We start from the raw sequence: 21,095 nt of genomic DNA on the forward strand, positions 1-21,095 counted from the left end.
TGTACTCATACATAACCATTCCTACTATGTTTTATTGTACACCTTATTTTTCTAGTAGCATGATCCTTTTGAGGTCCTAGAGTGGCCTCCTATTTAGCAGTGGAAACTACTTTAATGAAACAGAGGTTATGTTCATGCAGCATATTTATAGTTACAAACAATACGTATTATAGTGTTGTAATATTTCATATGATTTATTTCTTGTTACTTTATTATGGTCCATGGGGCCGATTTATCAAGGATAAGATACAAAGAAAAGCGGTGCTTACCCCCAGCATGTATCGATGGGCCTCTTCTGCGCGGCTGTAGCGTGTCTTCAGCATATGAACATGACAGACATTCCTACGGATACCTGTAGGAGCCACGAAAGACGTCTTTATCAAGCTCCGTAACTTGTCCGCCTGCTCGGAGGTCGCGGACAGAAATCAACCTGATCGAATGCGATCGGGTTGATTGCCACCCCTGCTAGCGGCCGATTGGCCGCGAATCTGCAGGAGGCGGCATTGCACCAGCAGTTCACAAAATAATTTAACCCCTTTGGAAAAACAGAGGTGCCAATTTATTTTTTATATATATAACTATAGAGGGGCCTAGAGGGGTAGCTCCCTCTAGGTACCTATTTCTATTAACCTCCCCATATCACAAGACAGTGTATGGGGTAGAAGTAAGTGGCAGGGTTTTCCGGACTCCTGAATTATTGCGTCATGCAGCATAGTTTGCTACACACAGCGAGCCCCAACCATGCCATGAATAGGTCATTCATAATGCATATGGTAAGTTGGGTTGCCACCTGACGAATTCACCCGGACAGTCTGGGTTTTCAATGACATGCCTGGGACTCATGTTTGAAAATCCGTATTGGCTCCCCTATAAAACAGCTGCAGCTATAAGACTGGTGATGTTGCGTCCGGTATAAGATGAAACAGGGCTTATCTTCCGTGTGTGCCCTGTGCTGTTGCATAGGGCACACACTGCAAGTAGATATCGGCCCTGTTGCCTCCCAGCGCTGCTTCTGCTTTCCTCCGTGGCATCACTGGGACGAGTGATACTATTACATCCCTTTCTCCCAGTGCAGCTGCCAGGAGAGCAGAGCAGGATCAACTATGTATGATAATTGTGATTGGGGAGGGGCGGTTAGTATTAGGGTTCACCCAGACAAAAAGGTGGCAACCCTAATGGTGTTGAGGCCATTTTAAGATTCACTCTTCCCAGCGTTAGCACTATTGTGCCACGTTACTGCACTTTAGTGAATCTAGTTGCTAGTGTTTCCATTAAAAACACTAGATATTGGCTTTAGGCTCCTACATGCATGGACAAGATGCTACTGGATTCTTCTGTGAACCTAAACTGGCCATTCAAATGATTCTGGAGGCACGCTTAATGAACCCAGTGATGTCAGGAAGAAGTTAGAGGTAAATTCAGAGCAGCTTTTCTCAGTGAATCAATGACGCAAACATGTTTTTCTTCTCTGATGCCTGAAATGTAAAATGGAGCCTTTACTACTCCTTTAAAACACATAAATGTTCACAATTATGCTGATAGAAATATGAAAATAAACTTTATTAATGCTTTGTTTACTATAGATCAATAAGGAGTTACAGTTGACTGTTACGGTTGTCTATAAAATTATGCTGCCTGAGTGCATACAGTATATGGCCCACTCTTAATTCCCACTGCAATAAATCCCATCACCATATAAGAAATGTGAACCTGCTCCTTTTGAACATTTATCAAGGGAAAGAAGTAAAGTCATCAATATAACTCTGGACATCACAATTCTCTCAGTACTATATATAAATATAGGTGAGTATGGTAATCAATGCCTATACCTAATATTAAATAATGTTATACTTTGTGTTAACAATTTAGTACTATAGTGTGATGTGATACGAAGGGGGTATAAATTGATAAAACATTGTGCGTTTGTCTGTCTCAATGATACACACTATAACATGATGTTTATTCATAGTGGGATTGTTCTGCAAGATTACACCGATTATGTAAAGGAGGCCCAAAATATTCTTCTTAATGCAGAATATTATAGGAAATTAGAGAATGATCCCACACAAATATTTCTCAAAAAACTATTGCAGTTGTTGGAGGATGGTAGTGTTATGGGCATTTTAAACAATAAAGAAAAGAAATTCCTTTCTCCTATACATCCTTCTATGCCATACTACTACCATCTTCCAAAAATTCACAAAGATCGTTTCAAAACCCCATGTTGACCCATTATTGCAGGCATCAACAGCCTCACTGACAAATTGTCTCAATATATTGATAGTTTTCTTCAAAAATACGTACAAAGCTTACCATCTTTCATTCGAGATACCTCAGATCTATTATACAAAATTAAAGATTTTAAACAGAGTGAGGATGTAATATGGATAACTGCAGATGTGAGTGCTCTATACTCCAATATTACCCATGAATTAGGCCTTTTCACTACAAAACACTATTTAGATAATGATATATACATGCCCATGATTCAGAAGGAATATATACTGACACTCATTGAATTTATATTAAAACATAATTATTTTCAATTTTTAGATAATTTTTATCTACAAGTCAGAGGTACGGCGATCGGCACCAGGTTTGCCCCCAGTTTTGCAAACTTATTTATGGGTTATTTTGAGGATAAACACATCTACAATTCATGCAAACAGGTGTATAATATGTATTAATACTTTCCCCTTCTGGTGAACCGCAGCCGTCCCACAGTCTCTCCCAAGGTCTGTGTGAATATATCAGGCTAGCACATCTACAATTCAATCTGGAGGGCAAACCTGGTGTTCTATGGCCGCTACGTAGACGATTTGATTTTAATTTTTAAAGGTACTGTAGAAGAGGCCAAATTATTTTGTTTGAATCTTAATGACAATTCAATGGGTATTCAATTTACTTCTAATATTCAATCTGAAAAGATTGAATTTTTGGATCTAGTGTTGGCCTGGGATAGAGAAAATAGTATATCTACATCAACGTTCTTTAAGTCTGTTGACTGCAACAATTTCCTTCATTACACTAGTAACCACCATCAACAGTGGAAGAACAACATACCCTACAGCCAATTCTGTAGGATAAAAAGGAATTGCAGTTCAATAGAAAAGTTTCATGAACAATCAAACATTTTAATCAAAAGATTTGAAGAAAAGGGTTATCCTTTGAATATCATTCTTAATGGATATGAAAAAGCCTGTAAATTAGATAGATCTTCTATTCTTCAAACAAAGAAAAAATTAGATAATACTAACAACATTACTGACGAAACGAAACAACCTTGTTTTGTCACTCAATTTAATTCAAACTATAAATGTATAAAAAAAGTCTTACAAAGACATTGGCCCATTCTATTGAAAGATCCTATATTGAAAAGAAATTTAAACAATAGACCCAACATTGTGTATAAAACGGCGCCTACAATTAAACAATCTTTGGCCCAGAGTAAAGTAGTTATCTCTAAAAAATCGATCAAAAATACAACATATAGGAACTTAGCAGGTCGCAAGGGAGTTTATAGATGTGGAAAAATAAGATGCCACATGTGTAAACATATAACACACCAAGCAAAAACAATTAAAGCACATACGACTGGTGAGATTTTTCACATTGATGACCAATTAACATGCAGTTCATCTTATGTTATCTAAATATTATCTTACAAATGTGGACTGCAATATTTGGGGCGCACTATAAGAAATGTCCGCACCCGCTGGAGTGAACATCTCCGTAACATCAAGAAAAAATCGAATAAACACAGTGTATCTTGTCATTATATACATGAAAATAATGGAGAGAATTGTCCATTTACCATTACACCACTTGAAAGCATTCCGGCTTCCAATGGATACAATAGGTTTACCAAGTTGCACCAAAGAGAGACCTATTGGATCTATAGGTTTAATTCTTTATTTCCTAATGGGCTGAATGAAGTCATTGACTCTGCAGCCTTTTAATATATGTCCCAATTGCAGACCTTTATACCATAAAATATTTGTCACACTATTATATATAATATACTTTTTATCATACATATATACATATCACCATCACTAGTTTATATATTTGCACTTTTTTGCTAATAATAAAATCCCCCATCCACATTGTATTTAAATCACTATGAATAAATATTATGTTATAGTGTGTGTCATTGAGACAGACCAATACACAATGTTCTATAATAATAAAATCTCCCCATCCACATTGCATTTAAATCACTATGAATAAACATCATGTTATAGTGTGTATCATTGAGACAGACAAACACACAATGTTTTATCAATTTATACCCCCATCGTATCACATCACACTATAGTACTAAATTGTTAACACAAAGTATAACATTATTTAATATTAGGTATAGGCATTGATTACCATACTCACCTATATTTATATATACCCTACACGTTCACATGAGTCACTTTTTTATTATAGTAACATTGAATCTTATTAGAATAATCCATCAAGTAGTACACAGATTAGATCACAAGTATAGATTTCCAGTCACATATACAGAAAGTGCTTAGAGTTACACTCTAATCATTTCAGTTAATATTTTTATCACCAGAGTAATATACCTGTTCATTTCATTCACGATGCATCCATTTATTTAGATATCAGTATAGGATATATTTACTAATGATCTTATCCCCGTCACTTCTAAAGGGTTAAAATAATGGGCACATCCTAAGTCTATTCAGCATCCCCATATCGGGTTACATCCGACAACTAGGGAGCAAGTTCAGATATCAAACAGTATATGTCTATAGTAGGACGTCCTGATACCATAATATTTACGGCCATTTAGTATAGTACTTTTTATCTATTTTAGCATAGTTTTTAATAATATTGTTAGTGCATATATATGATTTGTTTTAACATCACTTATCCCAAAAGGAATGATATATATTTTTTATGAGCCACTAGAGCAGCGTGCAAGCCCATATAGCGAATGCCGGGGTTGTGCTTATAAATTATAAAAAAAAAAAAAAGCATTCAATACTAGTAAATTTTGCAGTATATAAACCCCTAACGTCATTTAGATATAAGCATTCGCTGTAATCTGGGCAGGCCCACTCCCCTGGAGTCCTGTATTCACATTGGTTAGTTGTTACACACCCCTCTTAGAGGTGTGTCGTGGTAGTGGCGGCTATAAAAGCCGGTTTTAAAACTTTGTTAAGTATGCCTGAAGAAACGGCCAGGAGAGCCGAGAAACGCGTTGCAATTGTTATATGCTGAACCATTTGCTTGTTATATCTAATCCTTGTTAAGGCTCAATTTGCAGAGCTTGCAATAAAAAGTTATTTTTATTACAATTGGTGCCTTCGATTTATACATAACAAGCAGCTCCACTACCAGACGCCGGATCCTTTTCAGGATAGCTGCAGACCGGAGAGAGCCAGCTGGTCAGCTCTGATTACCAGCTCGTATCCACAAGCACACTAGTGTGCTTTGAACTATTGTGAGTACCCTGTGTATAGACCATCTGTAGTCCGTCCTCACACTGTGCTTTCTGATACACACATTTGTGCGCCTCTTCTCATTCATGTTTTAGCTATGAAAATCCTGCAACTCAAATGTCATTTTTTTTAAGTGCGGAATGGACGTTGTGTTATAGGCTAAAATGTTTGCGGTATCGCTATACTGCCGTGACTCGTAATATGCGTTCCCGGCCATTCCACGTGCAATGGCCATTTTTTCAGAGGTATAGCTGTACCACAAAACTCGTAATCTAGCCGTTAGAGAGAGATGCATACAGATACATTGCTAAAGATGTATTTGTATGTATATATATATATATATATATATATATATATATATGTGTACATATGACTGTAAATACATATATATACACAAAGTGTACTTTTTAATGTATTTTTGTAGTGTGTTGTGCAACTTTTTTTCCCGGAAAACCGGTAACCACAGCTCTGAGATTGCGGTAAGGATTAAAGTGTAAATTTCGCTCAACTTGTAATATCAGCGCAATTAAAAAGGCTTGCGAAAAACTATTGTTGTGCAAAACAGTTTTTTCCTTGCTTGTAATCTAGCCCTTGGAGTTTTATGTCTCTTTAAAGTGAATGTAAATTTTGATGCTAAAGTGCCCGGTTTTTAAAAATTTGGTTAAAAACAGAGGCACTTTAATTCATCAAAATTTACATTTCACTCATGTTGTGAAAAAATACTTACCTTTTAATCTTGACAGCCGCTCCAGCTTCCTCCGCCCATCACAAAGCCTCTTCCTGGGTCTAAAATGAGGAATCCGGCTTCCTTTAATAACGGTGTTGAATCAGACACTGATTCCCCCAGGGGGGAAATCGTGATTGGAGGATGACTGATCCATCATTTCTGACGTCAGAAATGGCTTGCGACAGCCGGGGAAGCTGGAGCGGCTGTCAGGATTAAAAGGTAAGTATTTTCACAACACAAGTGAAATGTAAATTATGATGAATTAAAGTGCCCCTGTTTTCAATCGAATTTTTTTAAAAAAACGGGCACTTTAGCATCAAAATGTACATTCACTTTAGGTTGAAATATTTTTTAGTTGAAATCTTTTTATTGAGAAAGATCCGATCATTTTTACAACAACTTTCAATAAAACATGTGTATACTTTAAGCTTCAAGAAAACAAAACAAAACCGCATTCTGATTTTGAAGCACAAGAAAAACACAATGATGCAGAATCTTATGTTTACATTTAGAGATGAGAATACAAAATAAAAAAATTAGAAGAAGGTTAACTTTACAAAAGACTAGAACTTTACATTAAATGCTGTGTCTTTTAGTATATATCTTTATTTGATGCATGGTCTTACGAGCTGATTAGTAGTAAATCTATGTGGATACCCCGAGCAGAGCAAATAACAGCGCCAGCAAGAAACGGTTCGAGGTGAAGAAGTGGAATGCAGTCGCTCTCTGGGTCTGGGATATTGTGGTGGATAATTGTGCTATTTGCAGGAACCACATCATGGATTTGTGTATAGAATGTCAAGCCAACCAGGCGTCTGCCACCTCTGAGGAATGTACAGTGGCATGGGGAGTATGTAATCACGCATTCCACTTTCACTGCATCTCTCGCTGGCTGAAGACGCGACAGGTCTGCCCTTTGGACAACAGAGAGTGGGAGTTTCAGAAGTACGGACATTAGACGCTGTGCAACCACCTCTAGAGGTCAGATGACCAGACGACCCTCATTGCTTGTTTTACATCGTAATATTCATTCTGTTCCCCTTAGTATATTTGTTTTCTAGCATTGCTGTTGTCCTTATGAAAATAAAACACGTGAACAACTCAAAAAAAAAAAAAAAAAAAGAAGTAGTAAACCTATATCAGTATAATTTTAATTTGAGTGTAGATTTACATTTGGTTTTAATTTAGTGTTAATTTAGATGGCAGCCTCTACTCTTCCATTCACAATGGGATCTGAAACCGGGAATAGGAATCGTGTAGTAAGTCTATCGGTGCTTAATATACTCATCCCACAATGTATGTGCTATTTGGTAGCCGTATAAGTTACCATTTTTATACGCTGCATACTCCTCCAGCTCTAAAAGTTCCGCCACTTTGTCTCTCCACATACCTATAGTAGGGATGCCAGTAGATTTCCATGTTTTTGCGATGAGGGCTTTAACGCTATTGGCACATATTCTGAATAGGGGTAGCATATGTCTAAAGGGCAGAGTTACAGGTTTATTCAATAGCCAGATTTGGGGATCCGGGGGAATAGCTATCTGCAAGATATGTTCAACCTCCCCCATGACCTCATACCAGAAGTGATTGAGTTGTGAACACCACCACCACATATGTCCCATCCCACTCCCAACATGTCCACATTGCCAACATTTATTATTAGTTTTGGGGAATAGGCGATGCATTTTTCTGGGGGTTAGATACCAGCAGTGTAATAGCTTATAATTGATTTCTTGTATAGAAGCTGAAGCGGAAGATTTCTTGGTATTAGAGAACATGTACAATGCCGTCTGTGGGAGGTTTATTGTACCGAGTTCTCTCTCCCACATTTCTAGAGCATAGGGCAAATTGCCCGGGAGGGGGTGTATTAATATCTTGTATATTATAGAGAGAGAATGTCTAACCGGGGCCTCTGATAAATATAGCTTTTCTAAGTTCGTTGGGGGACGGGTGAGGTTATAACTTTGCTTGTGGGATGTGATATAGTGATGTAGTCTCTTGTAGGAGAACCAGTTCACGGCCCATTCAAATCCCTTCTGGAGTAGTTGGGTTTGCGTATGTATGGAATCATCTGTGGCTACGTGATGGACTAGAACGTCCGTACTAATTGACTGGTGTGGTCTGAGGGAAGCCACTGAGAAGTCAGGGTTGTGAATTAGCGAGGTCAGGGGTCCCGGCCTAGAAGTCAAGCCCGGGTATCGGTCAACTGCTCTCACCCACTGTAAAACAGTCTCTCTTGTGATAGGGTTAGTAAGAGTTTTAGTCATGTCAGGTAGGTCAGGCCTCCAGCACAGGCTGGACAATGGAGCCAGTGATCCCACACTCCCTTCCAAGCGAACCCAGTAATAAGCTGTGCCTATTACTAAATCCACTTCTACCTATGCTCTTACATTCAATTATCTAGCTTGCTTGTTTTAACTTGCCTATTCAGCTATTTTAGCGCCTACTCCCACCTATTTACGATTGTTCTATTCATTTCAGTTTGCTAGGGTACTGATCAGGGATTAGGCTTTAGGCTGTGCCACTTTGCGCTTAGGACACATACCCCTTGTTTATTAGTCATCCCTTTGAGTGCTAAGTTGGATTTAATATTTTTCTGATTTTTACTATTTTTAACAAAAAAAATGTTTTGACTTTTTTTTCCCCCCCAGATCCCCAAGACTCATACCATTGGAAAGGTTAGGCGATTACCTTTCCAATGGTGGGTCTTGGAGGTCTGTAGCTGCTCAGATCCCTGAGATACAGGTTTCTAAGCAGCATGCCCCCTTTCCCTATACTTTGTATTGTCAATTTTAAATAAAGTTGCGCTGTGACGTCATCACGTCTTTGCGCATGACGTCACTGCACGTAACGGGAAGCCCCGGCGATGCCTGTCACTATGCAGGCCTGATCGCCGGAGTGGGAGCCCCCAGATTGCCAAAAAGGTAGTTGAGTGCTAGCGACGGCTCTGAGCCGTCGTTAGCACTCAAGGGGTTAAATCATACAATTGTCTCACTGAATGCACAACAACTCACATGTACGCTTATGAACCAGTGGGCACAGCCACTGAGGGTTACCAGACTGAGCAGTTGCAATGTACCAGAGCAGTGAGCACAACATAATCAGACAAAATCTCAAACACAAAAATAAAAAAAGGGGCAGATGATTAAAAAGCAAAAACTCATATACCAGAACATAACAACAATGAAAGTGTTGAGAAGCACATAGTACTGGCGTACCAATGCCAGTTATTTCTTAAGGGGAGAGAAATAGTAACCACAAATAACCTGAAAGCATGTAGAGCCAACTAAAACAGTAACTGAACTCTCTTTAGTTCGATTCTGCCCGCATGTATCCTTAACATAGTAGTCCTATGAATATGACAAATAAGCAATTGCTCACAAGAATGTTAGCACATCTGTTTAGTTTTATGTTGCAAAAGCTCTGATGATTCTAATACTCAGAATAACGTTTTTGAGAAGGTTGTTCAAGTCTAGAGCCACCTTGAAGATAAGCAGTTTTTTGCTTGATGCAGTCTTTTCTTAGCCCATCTAGAAATCTCCACATACTTGGGTGACTACATTGAAACAAAGCGTGTATGCCATGATGCCAGCCTTCCACCATATTTGTTGTTCTGGCTAGCCCTTCTGCTGCAGATTCTCATTGATTCCAGATGTTAATTGGAAACAGTGCTGGACCATATTTGTTGCCTCTTCCTCGTCGAAGTCTACCTCGTATGTAGGTGTGCTCAAAATAGCTCACTAGTTCTTCCATGCGTGCAAAAGCAGGCCTGCTCTCTGCCAGATTATCAAAAGCCTCAGCCACTTCATCAATTGGAACATGGGCGAGAGCTGCTAAACATCTAATTGAGCGACAAACTTCATCATTGCTTTCATTGTCAAGTTTCATTCCAATTTCATTAACTTTGCGCAGAACACTTTGCGACAAATAGAAGTAACATCCTGTTACTCTTGCACATGGAAAAGCATCTTTGAATGCAGACATTGCGCTTCTTTCAAAATCGGTCAAAATAATATTAGGTGCTGCAGTGGGAACCAAGTTTTTCAAATCTCCCTGCGCACGATTGTATGTTTCATGGCTTTTATTAGGTAACAAGCAGTACACAGCAGCAGGGTAACAAAACTGAAAGTGAATACTATAAAGCTGCAAGAAAAGTCCAGGTACAACTTTGAATGTTCCATCAGCCAACCACATTGGAGCTTTAGCCAAACCATCTAACAGTTCTCTGCATCCCAAAAGTAGAATTCAATCATTACCATTTCCTGAGTCAAAAAGTACAAAGTCCGCAAATTGGCATGGGATGTAAAAAAATAAATTTGTTAGACATGTAGGAAGTTCTCTCTCATTATCTCCCCTTTCCAGAAATTTTTGTTTATGACGGCATAACTGTCGATTTAAAGAGAAGCGCTTTGGAAGTGCCATAAGTACGTGTGGATCAAGATTTACAAATATAGATGCTTGTATTGCACTTGGTCCTGCAAGAGATTCTGTCATTTTCATCTTCATCTCACCAAAATATTTGTGGGCAAGCGCTCTTGAAAGATTACCTTCATGATTATAATCTTTGGCATACTGTCTAACAACCTTTAAACCATCTGAAACTACATTTGCTTTACATTTAAGTATTTGTGCTGTACAACATTGCCAATAATATGACCTTGAGTATTTACTCTATGCTTATAGTACTCATATCCGTTAACTATAAAAGGTTCTCCTCCATGTGTTGAAGTTCCATAAATACCTTGCAGTTCCATTTGTTAGTTTAAACTAATGTGTCTGCTGTAATGTAATGTAATCTCTGCAATTATCTGACTCTTCTAAGATATTTGAGTAGGAACAATAGTAACAGGCAGTGCAGGTGATAAATTCAGTTTCCTTATGGTATATTTTTATAGGTCAGGCTTCTTTCGGTTTGGTTGCCTGTGCAGGCTGATGAGCATATACATTTATCAGTGATGTGCGGTGAGGTCAGAGGCTGGTGAGGCAGTGGCTAGGATACGCCTTCATTCTTTAGATATCCTTTGTTGAAGAAATAGCAATGCACATGGGTGAGCCAATTGCATGAGGTATGTATATGCAGCCACCAATCAGTAGCTACTGAGCATATTTAGATATGATTTTCAACAAAGGATATCTGATTTTCTTCATTCTTTTGATATCCTTTGTTGAAAATCATATCTAAATATGCGCAGTAGCTAATGAGCATTTTAGATATGATTTTCAAAGGATATCTGATTTTCTTCATTCTTTTGATATCCTTTGTTGAAAATCATATCTAAATATGCGCAGTAGCTAATGAGCATATTTAGATAAGATTTTCAACAAAGGATATCTGGTTTTCTTCATTCTTTTGATATCCTTTGTTGAAAATCATATCTAAATATGCGCAGTAGCTAATGAGCATATTTAGATATGATTTTCAAAGGATCTCTGATTTTCTTCATTCTTTTGATATCCTTTGTTGAAAATCATATCTAAATATGCACAGTAGCTAATGAGCATATTTAGATATGATTTCCAACAAAGGATATCTGATTTTCTTCATTCTTTTGATATCCTTTGTTGAAAATCATATCTAAATATTCGCATCTACTAGGTGTTCCGTATAGAACCAACTCAGTCACAAAAGTATACTTTATCACTTAGAAGATTATGATTCAACCTTCCCTGAATGTGAATGTTAACTTTAATTGCATTTCAATGCCATGTAGGTGGTGTACATATTGTAAATGTATATTTGGCATAAACAGATAGTCAAGTCAACACCTTTTAACATATATTTACATTTACAGAACAGTGCATTTTTATTGGACAGCTAAAATGAATGCAGGTAAACACATCATTAAAGGGACATTAAACACTAAATACATGCTAGATAGAATGATGCATTCAAAGAAAAGATTAGTCCATGACTAACATGTAGATGTATTTTTTAAAGTTTCATTAGTTGTTTAAAAAGGGACAAAATAAGTGTAAAGTTTTAGTGTCTATAAAACACTGGGAGCTGCCATGTTGTAACTTGTGTTACCTTCTCTGCTGTGGCCAATTAGGGTCAGTTATAAATAGGTCACAAGAGTGTGCAGCCAATGGTTGTGCTGGCTTTAACAGTGTTCTGCACTTCCATTTCTAACAGGAACTGGAAAGCTCACAATTTCAGAATGGAATTACAGGCAAAGAGGACAAAATAAATAATGAAAGTATATTGCAGAGTTGTTTTATATATACAATTTATCATTTTATATTACCATCTCAAAGTGTTTAATGTCCCTTTAAGTATGCAGAGTCTGGCAGTCTGCAGTAAGTACAGATACTATTTCTTAACTAATTAGTATTCTTAATGTGATGACATTCAATACAGTTCACACTGCATTATGATTTTACCAAAATGTCAACAGGCAACACTATTTCCCTAAAGTTTTCAGGAAAAGCTTATAGAAGCAGCAACTTCAATGTCTTAGGACAGCATAGCTTGGGAGGTTTGTTCAGCACAGCAAGCACATCATAATAGTTTACCTCCCAACATTTCCAGGAAAGGAAGCAGGTGAGGGAGACTTGTGCACACTGCACAGCCACAGAGAGAGTGTGTGGGTGTCTTGTAGGTGGGGCTACAATTCCCGCGCTTTACAGGCCTGACTGTTTATGTTTTGATCTCAACTGCACTCATGGCTGCTCTGACTGCACTGACTGCAGCCTTATTTTACAAAATACACTTAGAATAGCGGCACCAACCCGGTCCCACGTTCAGAACGTCTTACTCTTACTATTTTTTTTAGTAACTGTTTTTGTCAGTGCTAGCCGCTATTATACTGTGTGTGTTTTTCAAACCAATTTATAAAATATGACATTTATTAAAATAACCGCATTAAACAAGGTTAATAAATGTCATAACTTATAAATTGGTGTGAAAAACACCACAGTATAACTATAGCTGCCACTGACAAAAACAGTTACTAAAAAAATAGTAAAAGTAGTAACACGTTCTGAAGTCTGTCTGAACGAGTCACGAGTACATTTTGCTGATGCTGCTGCCTAACTGCCAAGTTTGCCAACAATCATCTGCCAACAGTGCCTGCCAAGTGCCAATCCAATGCCTTAACCAATTTCTTCCAATAACCATAACACAATTCCTGTGTTATACATAACACCATTTGAATTTACTATATTCCAATCCAAAAATATAAATATGTAATAGCAGCAGGACCGCCAGCCACGTCTTGAGAGAATATTTGAGTAAATTCTATTTAGTTATTTGAGTTGATTTGTCTCAAATAAATAACATTACTCAAAAATATAGGCTTCTCCATGACTTTTAAAATAGAAAACACACTGAGGTGTCCTTTAAGTTTAAAATATTTTCAGGTATGTAGACCACTGATTTAGTTCAAAAGGTTTTGCAGAATGTTTCATTACATATCAGTCATATTTTACTTCCGTTTATTAAATTTAAACTGAGTGTAAAAATTCTGATTTCCAGCAGATATGACTAATAAAAAGGAAAACATTTCTTAGGAGAAACAGATTTTTTTCCCCCATAAAAAATAAGGACACAGATTCAGCTATTACAAAAAGAAACGCATGAAGTGCTTAGGCATCATTGGTGGTAATAGACATTTGAAAGCAGTTATGCTAATTGGACAGGAAATTTATACTACATGCTGGGCAAATGACCCTGAACGTTTCAGTTTCTCTCTAATAGAAAGGTAAAATTCACATGAAAAAAATATTGTGGAGCCAGATATAGTACTCTTTAAATGCAATAACTAACTAGAAAGCAAGTTTTTTTAGGATTTTATTTCATTCATGGCCTTTGGAACCACATACATATCTACTTTTAAAACTACTTCAAGCTCTCTGTTCTAATAACATCACACAGAGCCGACAGCATAGTATGTTTCAAAAGGATAAAAGTAATGAAATGGAATCAGCTTCTACGTTTTATTCCAATACTTTGGGAAAATTCCAATTGAACAAGGCAGCTCAAATTGGAATTTTTTGACCCAAAAAAGAAGGCTTTTGATCTTCAACAGACACTGCAGTGAAACAGGGCAAATGTTTCAGTTTGAGCAGGTTATAGCCTTCTTTTTTTGCGTGTAAATCAAATTTACATTTCCATGTATTCCTAAGTGCCTTTAAAATTATTTATCTAGATATTTATTTATTTCTGTGCAGCCCCTACTGAGCAATGAGTGGTTGGTAATTCACATGTCTCTCTTTTTTCAGGTTCCTGAGCCACCTACCTAAGAAAGAATATGCGCCATTAACCAATAACCATAACACAATTCCTGAAGGCTGAAAAACTTCGATGCTGGCTGAGGGAAATTTGATGATGATATAGTATATTTAATAAATATACTATATCATCATAAAATTTCACTCAGCCAGCATCGAAGTGTTTCAGCCTTCAGGAATTGTGTTAGGCTTATTGGTTAATGGCGCATATTCTTTAGGTAGGTGGGGCGGTGCTAATTATTACTGTATTATTTTTTACATGATAATAAATATTATTTATTATCATGTAAAAAATAATACAGTAATAATTAGCACCGCCACCTACCTAAAGAATATGCACCAATTTAACCAATAAGCATAACACAATTCCTGAAGGCTGAAACAAGTTCGATGCTGGGGCTCATCAGCTAAGTGAAATATGAGTATATAATATGTAATAAATTAGCACCGCCACCGCCATCTACCTAAAGAATTATATGCGCCAAAGTGCTAAGTAGACTTAGTCTTCTACTGCGTGCTCAGTGCTGTCTTCTTCGAAGTTCACCCGTCACGACCACACTGACTGATGTCTGAGACTGATGACGGCTGTACGGTGACAGGCGCTGACGCGCGCCTCGATTCCTTCCCGCCCGGCACTCAGCACAACATAGACTCAGACGGAATTGCTGGTGTCTGATTGGCAGAGAGGAGGCCACGGCTCCCGAGGGAGGCTTTCAGAGTCAAGCCTCCGGTGGGAGCAGTATGGGCCGCAAGAGAGCCCTGCAATGGCACTTATTCTCCTCCTGGTGGCAGTCTCTCAGCGGCCCATACACTTCCACAGTCAATACATTGCATTCATATTGCACAATAGAAGGATAGCTGGCTGGACTCTAGTTGCACAATATGAATGCCAATGTATTACTATTACGTTTTTTTTATACAAGTCAAGTTAATAACACAATAAATAATAAAGTACTGATTTTGGTGGAGGGGTGGGGGGGTCACCTTTTTATTTAAAAAAAATAGATTTTTTTTTATTTTTATACAAAAAAAGGCTGTAATACCTAGATTGGCCAGGGGAGGCACTGCCTCACCTGCCTCCTATGAGTGCACGTCACTGATTTATGTTATATTTTGTTACATTGCATTATTTTATCTTTATGATGTAATGTTTATTAATATCTCAATAAAGCTTTTTAAAAAAAGAAAAAAAAAAAGAAACATATATACAATGCAGCACAGATATATGCCTCACACCTTAATGGCTAACTGGCTTCCATAGTATACTATTAGGGAATAACAGTAGGCTACTACAAATCCCATACATAAAGTAAAAAAAAAAACTGGCTTTGAACAGTAAAAGATAAAGAACCTAAAGCTTCATATTCTGAGCTTCGTAAAACATCTTAAACATTACAAAAGTTCAGCTGCCTCTAAGATTAAGGGCAAGGTAAATCACACACTTTTGTCTCAAGCAAGGGATCAGTTAACAACTCTTAAAACTCCACGATGTATAAGACACCTAGTAAATATTAAAAAAGGGAAAAAAAAGATGTCATTACATTGATGTAAGTGTATTGACAAGCTCATTAAAGGGACAGTAAACCTAAAAAATAATGTTATATAATTCTGCACATGAGCGGGTCTGTTTTTTTTAGTCAGCGCATCGGGCCAGCTGTATAGTCACAGCCCGGCCCGACCGCGCCATAGCATTGAGTGAAGCTCGCTCCTGCTGTCAGACAGAGCAGGAGCGAGCTGCACTTATTCTTATGGCGTGGTCGGGCCGGGCTGTGACTATACAGCTGGCCCGATGCGCTGACTAAAAAAAACAGACCCGCTCAGCAGAGAGCAGAGAGCGGGTCTGTAAAAACGGTATGTTTTTTAAATATTAAAAGTGAAAAAAGGGTTTTATAGCTATAGCACCTAAATAATGTTATATAATTCTGCACTATGTGCAGAATTATATAACATTATTTTTTAGGTTTACTGTCCCTTTAATGGGTAGTGAAGACATAGTATAATACCGGAGCTTGAGGGAGAAGTATTCGTTTTTTCAACAGCTTGAAGTTTGGATGTCTTTATCCTGCTTTATCTACTAGGTAGCTGGCGCCATCTAGTGGCTATATTTATATCAAATGTGTATGAACTATAACGAACTGGAATAAAAACAGAATATGTTTAAATATTAGAAGCATCCAGCTAGCTTGGCAAGTTAGTGCCAGACTGTTTTAAACAGATAACGACACATCTATAAAGTTTAAACAATAGGTAGTTTAAATACTAGACCAGACAACATTTTTCACTTTTATCTAAGGGAGTACGCCGGCTTATGTGGGAAGTATAATGGCGTGCAACCAATATTCTAGTTATATTTTAAATTGTCAGGAACTTCTATATTACTCTCCTGTTCCACCTATATAAAACAGATTAGCAGAATAGAAAAGGCAATAAAACACAACACATTCACATTATCACGTATTGAACAAAGTCTTCCTTTTAACACACTAATAAAGTATTGAGAAGCAAATAAAAAAAACATTAAAGCAACTTGTATTTAGAATATAATAAATGCTTGTAAACCAGTCAGTGTTAATACCGAGCACAGGATTACAGCTCCGCCAAGAAAAGTCAGTGAGTTAACCAACTCCATTCTCTGTAGAGGTGAGTGCTCATGTTGGACTTCGGTTTAGGAGGGGGATCCCCAAATCCGCTCCTTTGGTCAGCAGGGAATAATCAGAGGGCAACTGCAGCCAGTGTCTCTGTAGCTTTTCCTTTGTGGTGCATAACTGAAGTCCCTCAGGAGTAAGTTTCCATGTGGACAGACCAGAATGGTTTGCAGAATCGGAGCCTCTATAGGGGTTAAGCCTCAAATCAGGGTTCCAGGATCCCCAGGCAGCAAATAGCTTTGGAACACAGGTTGCCAGTTTGTATTTGAATATCTCGGTTGCTCGCAGCAAATCTCTTTATTTTCTGGCTCATCCGACTTCATGGTCTTTTCATTTAACATCATCAAAGGGGCACGGACATTACCCAAAGAAACTACTTCCTCAGTACTCTCTATATCACTGTCATCTGTGACAGCATTATTGCTGTTCATGCTCGCCAACAGTACACCACACTGCAAGTAAATGGCGCTCAAGCCGTGACATATGTATCATCAGAATGTCCCTGATCTCTGCCATTAAGGTAGCTTCAGAGGATTCTATCCTATAAGTAGTGCTTCAATCTGAGCTTGTAACCCAGAGATCTGGGGGGGGGTAATATGTGGTAGCCCCAACTCCACCGTGTCTAATCAACAGAGTAGGCCTCACAGGCCACGTTGCTATATAGATCTTTTGACGGTTGAAAAGTTTTGTTGAAGAGCATAGGTCAGGCACAGAGTTTAGGAATGCTTTCCTGAATCGTTCAAGCTTTCTGTGGTATAAAACTACTGATAAAATAGTGATATATCGCTGAAAATAGAAAATATAGGCAGGAGCTCTTCAAAAACACGTCCTGCCGCTTCAACTGTAGGCTCCGCCCCCCATGTCCCAAATTTTAAAACCGGTTATCTTGTTGTTAGCTCTTATCTTGTGGGCTAGGATCTCTATTGATATTGCAAACAACAGGGGTGACAGGGGGCATCCCTCTCTAGTACCGTTTCTTATGGGGAAAGATTCTGATAGGGTCCCGTTAACTCTAACGCTGGCATTAGGGGTTGAGTAAAGTGCAAATGTCATGATTAGAAAGGAGTTACCAATGTTCATAGCATCCACTGTACGATGCAAGAAGAGCCAGTCCACCCTATCAAAGACCTTCTCAGATTACTTTTGCGTAATTTATAAGCTCAAGGACTTTTGAGGTGTTATCTCTGGCTTCTCTGCCCATCACAAAGCCCACCTTATCTGTAGATATTAGATCAGGGAAGTATTTGTTTAGGCGATTTGCCAGGATTTTTGCTAGGATTTTGATAATAAAATTTAATAATGATATGGGCCTAAAGTTTTCGGGTGCGTTTGCAGGTTTCCATTAGATATAAAATAGATTGTAATATACACTTCTAAAATAGTAGGGAGAGAGAGCTTTCTACGGACATTTCATATTCAAGCAATTTCAGCGCCGAGTATACATTACAGAGAGGAAGTCTAGATAATTAATGCAACTAGTATGCCTAATGTTCATTATACCTCCATGATGGCATATGAGGTCACTTTTTGGCCTCAGTACTAAGTCAAGTTATAGGAGGTCAACTACTATAAAGGGGGGCATTTTTGGGTCCCAAATAACATACCTCATTTTTTTTATTTTACTTTATATATCTAAGCTTAAGCTTTAATAACACTTGATATAACCCCTAAAACTTTGAAATAATTTGTATTATAGAACTTAGTCCAAATGTTATACAATGGCCTCTCATAGACCTCCTAAGTTACAGTTCAGTTATATATTAATTGGGCTATATGGGGTTATAGCAATTATACACCAAAGTACCAAGTGGGGGAGTCACAACAACAAAATGGTAACTGCTTTGTATTCATTAAACTAACTTATAATATAGCAGCTCAGTAAAGAGAAAGCTTGAGAAATGAGAAGCCAACAGAGTAACACTCTATAATAGCCCCAGCTAAAGAAGTGGGGAGATACCATGTATGGGAGCTAAACCTAATCCCATACAGATAGAAACATATATACAATGCCGCACAGATATATGCCTCACACCTTAATGGCTAACTGGCTTCCATAGTATACTTTTAGGGAATAACAGTAGGCTACTACAAATCCCATACATAAAGTAAAAAAAAAAACTGGCTTTGAACAGTAAAAGATAAAGAACATAAAGCTTCATATTCTGAGCTTTGTAAAACATCTTAAACATTACAAAAGTTCAGCTGCCTCTAAGATTAAGGGCAAGGTAAATCACACACTTTTGTCTCAAGCAAGGGATCAGTTAATAACTCTTAAAACTCCATGATGTATAAGATACCTAGTAAATATTAAAAAAGGGAAAAAAATATGTCATGACATTGATGTAAGTGTATTGACAAGCTCATTAATGGGTAGTGAAGACATACTATAATACCGGAGCTTGAGGGAGAAGTATCAGTTTTTTCAACAGCTTGAAGTTTGGATGTCTTTATCCTGCTTTATCTACTAGGTAGCTGGCGCCATCTAGTGGCTATATTTATATCAAATGTGTATGAACTATAACGAACTGGAATAAAAACAGAATATGTTTAAATATCAGAAGCATCCAGCTAGCTTGGCAAGTTAGTGCCAGACTGTTTTAAACAGATAACATCTATAAAGTTTAAACAATAGGTAGTTTAAATACTAGACCAGACAACATTTTTCACTTTTATCTAAGGGAGTACGCCGGCTTATGTGGGAAGTATAATGGCGTGCAACCAATATTCTAGTTATATTTTAAATTGTCAGGAACTTCTATATTACTCTCCTGTTCCACCTATATAAAACAGATTAGCAGAATAGAATAGGCAATAAAACACAACACATTCACATTATCACGTATTGAACAAAGTCTTCCTTTTAACACACTAATAAAGTATTGAGAAGCAAATAAAAAAAACATTAAAGCTTGTATTTAGAATATAATAAATGCTTATAAACCAGTGTTAATACCGAGTACAGGATTACAGCTCTGCCAAGAAAAGTCAGTGAGTTAACCAACTCCATTCTCTGTAAAGGTGAGTGCTCGTGTTGGACTTCGGTTTAGGAGGGGGATCCCCAAATCCGCTTCTGTGGTCAGCAGGGAATAATCAGAGGGCAACTGCAGTCAGTGTCTCTGTAGCTTTTCCTTTGTGGTGCACAACTGGAGTCCCTCAGGAGTAAGTTTCCATGTGGACAGACCAGCATGGTTTGTAGAATCGGAGCCTCTATAGGGGTTAAGCCTCAAATCAGGGTTCCAAAATCCCCAGGTAGCAAATAGCTTCAGAATGACCCACACAGGTTGCTGGTTTGCATTTGAATCTCTCAGTTGCTCGCAGCAAATCTCTTCAGTCTCTGGCTCATCAGACCTCAAGGTCTTTTTATTTAACATTATGAAAGGGGCACAAACATTACCCAAAGAATCTACTTCCTTAGTACTGTCTATATCACTGTCATCTGTGACAGCATTACTCTGCTGTTCATGCTCGCCAACAGTACACCACACTGTAAGTAAATGGCGCTCAAGCCATGACATATGTATCATTAGAATGTCCCTGATCTATGCCATTAAGGTAGCTTCAGAGGATTCCATCCTATAAGTAGTGCTTCAATCTGAGCTTGTAACCCAGAGATCTGGGGGGGGGGGGGTAATATGTGGTAGCCCCAACTCCACCGTGTCTAATCAACAGAGTAGGCCTCACAGGCCACGTTGCTATATAGATCTTTTGACGGTTGAAAAGTTTTGTTGAAGAGCATAGGTCAGGCACAGAGTTTAGGAATGCTTTCCTGAATCTTTCAAGCTTTCTGTGGTATAAAACTACTGATAAAATAGTGATATATCGCTGAAAATAGAATATATAGTCAGGAGCTCTTCAAAAACACGTCCTGCCTCTTCAACTGTAGGCTCCGCCCTCCATGTCCACAATTTTAAAACCAGTTATTTTGTTGTTAGCTCTTATCTTGTGGGCTAGGGTCTCTATTGATAGTGCAAACAACAAGGATGACAGGGGCATCCCTGTCTAGTACCATTTCTTATGGGGAAGATACTGATA

General features: G+C 37.9%; 1 protein-coding gene across 1 annotated transcript; it reads left to right on the top strand.

The window, feature by feature from the left end:
• Window positions 1-6,835: 6,835 nt before the first annotated feature.
• LOC128636207 (RING-box protein 1-like) lies at window positions 6,836-7,308 on the top strand (the record flags this gene model as incomplete). The annotated part of the gene is made up of 1 exon (XM_053689252.1): window positions 6,836-7,308. A coding segment is annotated over one exon (312 nt), but the record flags the coding sequence as incomplete, so codon positions are not given.
• Between the last annotated feature and the right edge of the window lie 13,787 nt (window positions 7,309-21,095).

This window comes from Bombina bombina, chromosome 7 (assembly GCF_027579735.1).
Source record: "Bombina bombina isolate aBomBom1 chromosome 7, aBomBom1.pri, whole genome shotgun sequence".
NCBI classification, from domain to species: Eukaryota; Metazoa; Chordata; class Amphibia; order Anura; family Bombinatoridae; genus Bombina; species Bombina bombina.